The sequence below is a fragment of the Lates calcarifer genome, unplaced genomic scaffold, assembly GCF_001640805.2.
Source record: "Lates calcarifer isolate ASB-BC8 unplaced genomic scaffold, TLL_Latcal_v3 _unitig_1829_quiver_1277, whole genome shotgun sequence".
In the NCBI taxonomy this organism is placed as follows: Eukaryota; Metazoa; Chordata; class Actinopteri; family Centropomidae; genus Lates; species Lates calcarifer.
In genome coordinates, this window is record NW_026115782.1 from 1 (window position 1) to 12057 (window position 12057).

Consider the following 12057-nt stretch of genomic DNA (forward strand, 5'->3'; position numbering starts at 1 on the left):
GGGTGTGCTCACTGAATTGGCTTCTCTCCTGTGTGGATCATCCTGTGCACAGCAAGGTTATGGGAGCTCTTGAAGGCACGAGCACAGTACTCACAGATGTAGTCCCTTTGATCTAAAAGACAAACAACAAGCAGAAATGATCAAACTACATGACAGGAAAGAAATTTAAAGTTTTTGAATTGCCATCTCATTTCATCTGATTGGCATGTACAACTAGGGATTTCAAGCAACTCAGATATGGTATAATATGTTTTTTTTTTTTTAAATCAAAAGCAAGTTAACATAAGGCACAGAGCCAGTATAAACACTGTGTACAACATCTGTGCCCTAACATCACCTGTGTGGTGTTTCGCGTGGCGCAACAGCTGCTTCTGCAGACGAAACAAGCGCCCACATGAAGGGTGATCACACACATACTTCTTTTTTAGCAAGTGCTGGTATTTTATATGGTGCTGGAAAAAAAAAAGGTGACAGAAAAAGAGTCACCTTGTTAAAGATACAATAACACTGTTTAATCGTTTAAATAATAATATCAAGCTTGAGAAAAACTCAGATTAAAATGGTGTGAAAGAATGCATCCGTTTTATTTTAATGGATAATATTCTAACTATAGTGCAGTGCAAAATTCCAGACAGTTTAGGGTTGTCATGGTTACAGCTGACAGGATGGCAGACCTGTAGGTAGCGCGGGTGGGCTAAGACAGTACCACAGCCTTCCATTTCACAGCGGACATACTGCACTGGGGGCTTTTTCCTATGAGGATAGAACAGAGGGAACTATATAATCATGATTCATCCAAATAACACTATAGCAATAGTAAATAACAAAGACATATACCTTCGCTTTGGCTGCCGAGGGGCTTTGTCATCTTTGTGCTGTCTACCTCGCCTAAATGAAAACAAACAGAAGTTAAGTGTGGATTTTGAATTGTTAATAAAACACCTACATCCCTCCTCTAATGTGTGCTGTGGTGATATCTGCTTGTGGGTTCAGTTTGGCATCTGCTACAAGAAGTTATTTTTATATTTTGTGCATTAATTGTTGGGTTTTTTTTCCATGACAAAAACAGTACGTGCTCATTTGGATGGACAGAGAATTCAAAGATTCAGTCAGTGTCAGTCAAACTTGTGAATGTTGGCACTGGATTAGTTTGGTCTCACTATACAACAATAAAGTATTTAACAATATTAGATGAATCTTTTTTTTAATTATTACATTGTCATGTTTATACTGTTGTGTATATTTTTTTTATAGCCTTATCTTGTTTTTATCTTGCCCTTACTTGTATTTATGTCTTTCTATCTTTTTCAATCACTTATGCTGCTGCAACAATGTAAATTTCCCCATTGTGGGACTAATAAAGGATTATCTTATCTTACCTTATCTTGAATCAAGATATTCTGTATGATAAGTAGAAAATGAGCAGATCTGTACTGTTAACCTCCTTCATGCTGCACTGAGGTAACTCAGACAGAACACAGCCCTGCGTTAAGCCGACTCACGGGTTGCATTGATGTAGGTGTGTTTTTGGTAATTATCGGTCTGTACTTTGCTTACTTCCTGGTTGGCTCTGAGTTATCACCCACTTCATCCTCAATCTGCACACCCATCTCAGTTGATTCTTCTTTTTTAATGCTGTTTCCTTCTTTCACTTCTTCTGACTCCTCTTTTTTGACTTCTTTTCGTTGCAACATAGTGCGCCGCCTTGATTTTTCCCTGGAGAGTTACAAGATAAATCATGACTTGCTACTGAAACTAACATTTTAAAATTCATCTTGTTGGAAGTTTTCACAAGAAATAACATTCAATGTACATCTTTGTCTCAGGTTTGTAGATGAGGTCATCGGGTCATCTCTGAATGGAGGGTCCTCGCTGAGAGCTGCGTTCTGGTTCTGCAAAACTAATGTGGACATCAACACCATACTGGCCACACTGAAATTCACATTGGCAAATCAACTAAAAATCTAACATTTTCTGTGCTGTTAATTTGTTAAAGTTAAATAACACTCACTTGTCACTGCTTCCTTTCAAATCACCTGTTTCCTCTCCTGAAAAACAGATAATCAAGTTCATCTCGAGATGGCTGCTATATTAAAATATTTTGCAGTATTTGCATTGTGACATTTAAAAAGAGCCCAAGTCATCTTTTTTTACCACATGATGAAGCCTCCATCCCTGCTTCGGACCTTGAACGCTGTTGCTTGTGTAGTGTGTGAGGCTTGGGCTGGGGGTCTCCCTTTGCCCCTTCTAGATCTGGACAGCTTTGGTCCAAGAGGGTGTTTGGATACTGAGGGAGTAAGCATGCCCATGTGTTAGTGACATATCTAATAACTTACAAGAAAACAAATTCCTACTCGTAGATGATATGAATTTAAGTACATGTACCTTTTTTGGTTCTGGTTTTCTTAATGGCAGTTCTGTATGAGAGAGAGGGAGAGAGAGAGTTCACAGTAAACAACAGCCAGGTACAAATCAAGACAAATTTGTAGTACAACTAGGTAAATACATAGTATGTTTTAAGTGTTCTGTTGTTTGACAGTGACAGGACAACAGGTACACACAGATGAATTAAAGTACGGTTTTAATATGTGGCATTTCTATAGCTTTAAGAAACCCCAATGATATAACACACTTCCGACAATTACGGCCATAAGCCCTCTTGCAGTGCAATCTTACGGGCTCTTCTTACAAGCCTCTGGCAAGTGATGTAGCTATGTTGTTGTGTAGTTGTGTATACCAGTGAAGTATCTGGCATGCCTTTGTGCACGCACTTACTGCATGACAGGTGAGTGTTTGGAGCGTGATCCCGCAGCTTTACCACGTTCACGAAGCAGATTAGCAGGTTTTTTCTTGCAGGTGGCATTCTTGGACCCAGTAGCTGTGCCAACTATAGCTCCCCTGGCTCGCAAAACACGCACAGAACCTCCGGTATTAGACCGAGAGTCATCGGGGTCCGGGGAGGTCACAGCAGTTTTCACCCGCCTTTTGCGTCCTTTCCTCCCCCTGGACGGTTGAACCGAGTCCGTGGATGGTGTAGGGGCCTCCGTTGAGTCTCCGGTTGTTACAACACCAGAAAGAGAACCTGAAACCTCGTCTTCCTCCGAGTCCATGCCGCTCTTATTCAACTGTTAAAACCCTCAAAGACTTTTGTTACTACTTAGTTGAGGAAATAGAAAATTTAGACCAACGTAGAAGGCCCTGGTGGGACCAAGTTTTGTTAGCTCGGTCAAGAGTAAATTTTCCGTCACCACGCAGACATTTAATTAGCTATCTTATTAATAAAAAAAAGTTACGGTACATGAGAAATATAATTTTACAAACACTGAGCATTATTTACTTCTTAAAGCTATAGCAAACCTCATATTTCTTTGGCTGAGACAAGGCCTGTTTAGGATGCGTCTCCTTTAAGAACAGCAGCGGTAGCACAGATATGCGAAATTGTTATTATTGGACCCACGGGCTTCCATACTATTTACCAAAGGTGATTATGGGAAATGTAGTTATAAGTAAAACGCTTGCATTTATGCATTAAAGTTTCTGCAGTTTGTGAGTTAAAATTTGATCGATCTCGGTTTGGTCCTGTGAATATTACTGGTAATTATTAGCCAACGTTTAAAAAATACTTTAGATGAATGGGCTTTTATCATATGGCACACAAAGATTATGTTTAAAATAATTAAAAACTACCATTCCCTTACGTTTTTTTTCCCTTTCATTATATTGCACTCATAACCAAAGATAATTAAATACAGCTAAAAATTATAACGTTTTTAAAAAATGTCTATTTCTGTCATTATATGGCATGTATAAATGATCTTTCATAAATAATGTCCTTATTTAACACAAAAGACAAATAACTTTCCTATACTGTACAATGTAGTACATGAAAAGACTGAAAAGGGTCAGTCTGATCCTGGGTGTGGTTGTGTCAAAGCTCTGTCTGCACGTCTCCTGCATGGAGGAAGAAATGATAAAGTAACATACTGTTCTCATATGACTGACAACAATGTAGCATGGTTAGGTTTGGACTAGGCCACACCTAACCATGCTACATTTGATAGTTGGAAAAAAGTAGAAAAATCCTTGTAGTCTTTTGTGCCAGTATTATGCCATTTAAACATCAAGTACCCATTGTATTACTCATTTTGGTGTACTGAACTTGTCCGACAACTGACCAAAAATGTGTGACTGCTCTTATTTCCCAGGTTAGAACACACCCTTTAAAAAAAAAAAAAAAAAAAAAAAAAAAAAGTTGGCTACTGTTTTAAAATGAAATTACACTTAGCAGCTACATTTTAGAACATAAGGTGGGTCACTGCGGAGCAATACCTTTCATGCTGTGGTGCCTTAGAAATAAGGTCCCCATTGAACAGATCAGTGATTGGATGTGCCAATTTTTTTAAAGATACAACAGAAATAATTTTGCTGAATGTAAAAGACCTTAAACCTAGCCTGAAATCTTGGTGTAACCATGGACCCTGACCTATACTGTAATATCCACATGAATACAGCTGCAAAATGTGCCTACATTGTCCCTCGAATACACCAACGATTAAAGGAAATATGTCACAGTATGATGATTAAACTGCACTTTGTACTGACTTGTTATAAGTTGTTTCTAAGAAATGCTTTGCCTTAACCCCAGTGGTGCTGTTCAGTGGAAAATAGATGAGACTGAGTATTGAACAGGTGTGAATGCTGGTACCTAGGCGAGCCAGTGCATTTGCTCTCAACGAAAATTCCCCCAGGTACATAAACTAAAACAAAGAATGTTCTGTTTCTTTTCCGCATGGGATATTTTTGGTTATCAGTCACTGAAGACAATGATGACAAGACAATGAAGTGCTGGATGAGTGTGTCATGTGGGTTAAATGAACTGAACTAGGGTGTTTATGGCATGGTCTCATGACTATTATGTACCAAAAATAAAGAATGGATTGTTGCTGAACAGGATGTATCTTCTTCTGCTTACTATCAGCTAACACCACAACATGTTCTAACAAACTGAACTATTTTCAATAGTGAGGAATGGTTAACAGCTTCCTTGAAACAATACCTACTTGTTTTGTTATTTGTCAATGAAAAACAAGTCACACTCAAAATGGCTCAATTTTCAGACCCACTGGGGCTTTTACACAAATCTTTCGAAATTTCTTATCTTATTTGCACACACTGAAATCTTCCTTTCTACATAATTACTTAATTAGATTCACTGTCACCCACATACAGCAGTCACTGCTTTTCAATGTACAAATTATATTTCATGCTGTTCGTCACTCCTATGAGGTGGAATGACAGGTGTAATTATAGCAGGAAGAACAGGTTTCATGAGGCACCTTAAGATGGCTCTTTTTTTAAGTTTTGTTTACACTTATCAGTGTACTGAAGATTTTCACAAGATGTGAGTTCAGTGGTGTTGAAAGGTGAGTGGGATTTTTAGATTTTATGAATCGTAATCTCTACATTCTTTGAGTTGTTTTGAATTCCTTTGTCTCCCCGGTCAAGTCTGTTCAGGATGCAGTCTGAATGGCACTAGTGAGATCTGGCTGAGAGAGAGAGAGAGAGAGAGAGAGAGAGAGAGAGAAAGGGACAGACATGGACAGGTGGTTCATGAATGTGAGAAAAACCCCATCACGCTGTTTTTGAGCAGGAAGAACACTGATGACCTGTTTTATAATCTGCAGTATTGACTGACAAAGCATGTTTTGATAAATGACTTAACATTTCTCTACATTTCCTGGATAGTTTTTGTTTTCCAGGTTGCTCAGAGTGATCAGCATAGCAAATACCTCTTTGGTTTCACTAAGCACCTGATGCTACCCCACAGTTTGCTTATACTACTGTGTAAGAATTATGATTGGATAATTAAGTTATCTGTCAACAACAGAAAGCATACAATCAGACTGATAATCAGATGATTCAGGGGATGTACTTTTTTGATTAATAACCGCTATCAATCAGCTGTAAATCCAGATGTTTTCTCCTGGAACCTGTCTGTGCACAATTTACAGTCACCACACAGCTTTGTGACAAATAAACCACAGAACCACAAATAAATATATGACAGCTAGATAATAGTAAATTATAGATAAAGAACAACAGTGGTTGTTTTTGCTCCTGCTTCCGTGATATTTTCAGGTGAATCACACCTATAATGTGCTGCTATTTGTTGTAAAGAAAACTATTTTGTTTGCAATGTTACTGTTGAAATCCTGTCCAGGCCTTCTTGTGACAGATCCACACTGACATCCTCTCTCTATGGGTATTATAGAAAATACAATAGGGCATTGTAATTGTATGAATAATATTGGAAAAAAAGCATGATTTTTTTTTTTTTTTGGCAGATATATTCAGCTGTACAACTTATCAAGTAAGTTTGTATAACAACGGAAATAATACTCAAAAATAAAATTAAAATAATATTCTATTACAAATTGTGGACAGGAGATCCATAAGTCCATCCAATCCCTAAGTTTGATACAAGCTAGAAGCTGGATGAAGTTCACTTAAAATACATAAAATACTATAGTGAATGTGGATGTCTCAATGTGACCACAGGTACATTTCAACAATGTTGTTGATTCAGCTAAGTCGTCGTTTCTAAATATTTTGATTTTTTTAAAAATGAATTGAATAGCTATGCAAGATACCCATAATTACTATCACTAAACATCACAATGTTACAGTCTTTTATTTTGGAGGTGTGAGGGTAAAAGCAGACAGAATTAAAACAATGTAGTGGATTGAGTCTGACAATAAATATGATTTAACACCATAGTTTAAGCTGAAACATCATTTATGGATTAATGAAAAAACAAATTCATCCCAATGTATCATGTTAGTTCCATACTTATAGCACTGAAATAGGGAGGCATACTGTATAAATGTAATTGTACTTCCTTGTTGGTATTATTCTCTGCATTAGGATACATAACATTGTAATGCCTTTTTATTGTCCAAAGAATGACAATGAATGCTACTTAAGCATGAAGCCACCATGAATGTTGGCTGTTTATGTGGATTAATCATATATCAAAATCCTCATTTCTTGCAATATCCATTTTATACAACCATTTTCCCAAGCATGTCATGTTAATTTGTTTTAGCCACCTCTCCACTTGACAAAAAACTAAGAAAGTAAGATAACAAAAGAGATGTTTTGAGGGATTATTCCCAGATGCATGTAATTTTTCTAGTAAGAATTTAAAGTCTACAGTAAGTAATATTTTATATGTATCATACTAATATGTCAGTAAAGTTGGTAAAAGTGATAGATTAGCCCTAATGTATCCAATTATACTGACTTTACGGAGACAAAATCCAGAGTAATGTGGAAAAGAGTAGCACAAAATGATGGCACAAACACAAAGAAACAAAATAAAACACAGTACTGTTTAGGGGCTTTTTGTGAAGTGGAGCGTGATCCTGCAGCTTTACCACGTAACACGAAACACTGAAACACAGTGACAGTGGGAAAAAAAATGTTATCGTGAACACATCATGTCACTGCGTAAAAATGGTGCACACAGACTACACACTAGGACGTAAATATGCAAAGCTTGCAAAATATGTTACTGTTGGTATAAGGTGAATGGCTGCAAAGAATAGGAGACAAATGCCTTAAATCTGATGCTTTTTTGTCTCTGGTTTGTTATCAGATATGCATGCTGCTTATGGATCACTTGCTACCATGAACTGTGGATTTTTTCTAAGCCTGCTGGCAGGTGAGTCAGGTTGCATAGCATTAATTGTTCCATGACATGATTTACTATATGTATAGTAAGTAACAAGAAAATAGTAATAAAGCATTTAATTCATTAATAATTAATTGTACAAGAAAAACAGGCATATGATAGATTTATTTACATATTAATATATTAATCTATAAATAAATAGACAAAACTATTTTAAGTAATTCATTATTTGATATTTTAATATGCAATAAAAAGAGAGTAATAAAAGAAAAAAAAGAGTAAAAAAAGAATGTACAGAATAACATAACAAACATAACATAAAAGTAAAACTGTCAATAAGTACATGATTTTAAGTATATAAAAGAATTCATAAATAAATAGTGATACTTAAACATTTATTTGAAAAATCAATTTTAAAAGAGAAATAAATAACTTGATCCACAAATTGAAATAAGAATACAGATTTTAATTAGGCATTTATACTTCCTTTTCCATTTCCATTGCCATTTTCCTGTGGTTTTTCCATTTCCTATTAACCATCTGATGCTATTCAGTCATTCAGCCTCACCTTTTAGTCTTGTGCTGGTCAAACAAGGTAAAACAATACAAATTAACAATGGAATACAACAAGCTTTCTGACTGGCTATCACCTGGCCTTAATTAATTAATTAATTAATTAATTGGTGAATCTAGTTATTAAGTTCTCTTTTTAAGTTGCAATAAAAATGATAAAACTGATGATGAAAACCCAAAGCAACCCCTCTGTCACCTCAGTAGGCTACTATGTATGTTAATATGTTAATGTCAATAATGTCAATAGAAAATTGCTGCTATTACTTATAATATTAAGCCTGTTGTGCCTTTTCTGCCATTTCCTCTCATGCAGTTGTCTGCCCACTTCACATGAGGGTCTCAGCCTCTACTGAAACTCCTGAAATTAACTCAACAAATGCTGTGACCACTACAGAATCAGAGGTCAGTGAGCTTTCAACACTTCAGCCATTCAACACTCAACGTTCGTCTACCCCACAAACATGGACTGCAACGACTCCACCCATGGAGACAAATATATTTAATTCAAGTGGGAATACATCCATAAGCGCCACAGTAATGTCAACTGTTACTCAAGTCAATTCCTCAACAGAAACCGTGACAGCAACTCAAATTCACCCAGACTCTACACAAAGTCTTTCAGCCTTGACTACAACTCCGTCCAGCCAAACTCTGACAATGCAAGAGCTTACCTCCTCTGTATTAAATTCAACTACAGTGGGTACAGTGGTATCCCATGACACCTCTTCAGTATCAGTACATGTCACTCCCACATCTACACACATTGTTGACTCACCCACAAACATATTTGTGACTGACACACCTAAGGCCTCAGACGTCACACATAACAGTACAGCAACCAGCATTCCACATTTATCAAAAAATGATCGCATGTTAACAAGTACATCTACACACAAATTCCAAGACAAAACACAGACAGAGGGCCCAAATTTAACCTCAAATCAATCTAACAATGTATCTGAGACTGTCACATCACTGGATTCATCAGTTTTGATCGCCACAAATTTGACTCTGAGCCCTTCTGCAACAGCAGTTGCTTCTGGATCCACTGGGACACAACCAACTTCATCCCCTGTTATTACAGTGTTAAACATATCCTCTTCCACATTTGGAGGCTCAGCTGGGAAGAGTTCATCAGTTATTCCAACTGTAACAGTGACAGAGATGATCACTACACCGGAGGAAGCCACAAGCCCAGCCACAGTGAACATGAAATCAACCTCAACATGGAGCAGCACATATACTCAACAGTATAATTCATCCCCTAGAGGTGATAGCTCCTCCACCACACATCAACCCTCTGTCTACAATGAAATTAATGTCACTCAGGGGCAGAATTCAGAATCCATCCAAACCCCTGAGACACAAATGACAGAATCCACTGCAATGCAGACTTTACCATCAGTTTCAGTATCAACCACAACATTAAATCAAAAAAATGTATCAATGATGAATCTATCCTTAACTCCAAGTCCCTTCATAACAACAGTATCTACAGAGGCAACAACTACAGCAGCAACAGAAACTATGGAATACAACACAGCAACGCCAACCAAAATAACACCTGTAGAGACAGAATCAACCAAAACCTCAACACAACCAGCACAAAGTACAACAGTTGTAGGTACAAAACTAAACACACTGATACAAAATACTGTATCAGTAACAACAGTGTCTATTCAACCAACAGCACAAACAACTCCATCTACACAGCTATCTGAATCTGCACCATCAGTATCTACCATAACACCACCACAAACAGCAGAAGCAACCACAGTGCATTCCATGACAGTGATATCCAGTTTGCCTCTGACAGATGAGTCCAATAATGTGCTGCAAGAAACCACAGCTATGACACCAACTGAAGCCACCACTGAATTTGGAATGACAGAATCTGTTTCAACACTGAAACAAGGCACAGTATCTTCAATAACAGACCAAATCACACCACAGAGTTTGCAGTCTGTAGCAGCAACAGCAGCCACAACACCAGCTCAGACTATCCAATCTACAACAAAACACACTACAATGCCAACACAAACTGAAGCATCCTTGGCAACAGCATCTACAGCCACACCTATGCAATCCCAAGCATTTACAGCTGTAACAACACAATCGGCTCCAGCACTAACTTCAGCATCTGCTGCATCACCATCTACAACTTCACTGACACATATTCCAGCATCTGGAACAACAGCGTCACCTATGGAAACCAGACAAACTACTGCAACCACAAGAGTTCACACAGCAGTGCCAAACCCAACTACAGTATATGTGGAAACAGCAACAACCACAGAAATTATACCAACTTCTAGTTATACTACGGTACAAGCTGGGATTAATGCACCAGTAGTCACAGAAAGTTCAACATCCTTGACATCAGCTGTCTCACCACGTCGTACATTATCTCTGGCAACAGGATTCACTGCCACACCGACAGAAAGTAGAGGAACAGAAACAACATCAACACAAATTGGAGCTGTAACAATACAATCAACAACAACTCTGCCACAAATTCCAGTATCTGTAATGACAGAATCAGTTACATCATATGCAGCTACATCAGACTCAGAAATAACAGTGGTACCACCCACAGCTGAAATACAAAATGCAGGATCAACAATTCACACCCCAACCCCAACCATTATACTGACAACAATGGAAGAAACACCAACACAGACATTAGTTTCAGTGACGCAGTCAACAAATAACAGTACATCTTCTACATCTGGATCAGTGATTACATCATCAGAAACTATAATATCCACAGGAACAGGCACAACAACAGCAACAACAGCAACGCGAACTACCAGAGTCACAACAACAGTTACAGTTGCAACACAAACATCATCTCCAACAAATTATACAAGATCTACAAGACAATTGACTACATCTATGGTTTCACCATCACGAAGACCAACACAAATCACAGTTGTAGCCACTCAATCAACAACTCCAGGACAAGCTACAACATCTGCAACAAGGCAATCAACACAAGAAATCTCCAGTACTCATGTTACCACACCAAATATTGCAGCGTTTCCACAAACTCCCATGTCCACAACAACAGCATCCACAGCAATGTCAACTCCATCCATGACAACTACAACAGAGACAACTACAATAGCAGTACTATCAACACCATCTGCAGAAACAGGAGTAACAACAACAAACTCTGTAGTACCAACAACAGATCAACAAAATGAAGCAACATCTGTCACAACACCATCACAAATCACTTCAACACAAACTACATCATCTGTAACAACAGTACCACAAACTACAGCTGATGAAACAACAGAGAGAGGATCAACACAGATTATGGCTGTAACCACACCATCAACAGTGACAGAATCACTTACATCAACACAAAATACAACATCCATGGTTTCACCATCACAAAGACCAACACAAATCACAGTTGGAACCACACAATCAACAACTCCAAGACAAGCTACAACATCTGCAACAGGGCAATCAACACAAGAAATCTCCAGTACTCATGTTACTACACCAAATATTGCAACATCTCCACAAACTCCCATGTCCACAACAACAGCATCCACAGCAATGTCAACTCCATCCATGACAACTACAACAGAGACAACTACAATATCAGTACAATCAACACCATCTACAGAAACAGGAGTAACAACAACAAACTCTGTAGTACCAACAACAGATCAACAAAATGAAGCAATGTCTGTCACAACACCATCACAAATCACTTCAACACAAACTACATCATCTGTAACAACACTGACACAAACTATAACTGATGAAACAACAG

At 37.8% G+C, this 12057-nt stretch overlaps 1 protein-coding gene across 1 annotated transcript; it reads right to left on the minus strand.

Moving 5' to 3' along the window:
- Positions 1-12: 12 nt before the first annotated feature.
- On the minus strand, positions 13-1870 carry LOC108890926 (E3 ubiquitin-protein ligase ZFP91-like; the record flags this gene model as incomplete). Its single annotated transcript, XM_018687999.2, has 6 exons — positions 1814-1870; positions 1558-1716; positions 838-888; positions 675-753; positions 338-452; positions 13-112 (listed from the first exon to the last, which is right to left on the minus strand). Coding segments are annotated over exons 1-6 (506 nt in total), but the record flags the coding sequence as incomplete, so codon positions are not given.
- Between the last annotated feature and the right edge of the window lie 10187 nt (positions 1871-12057).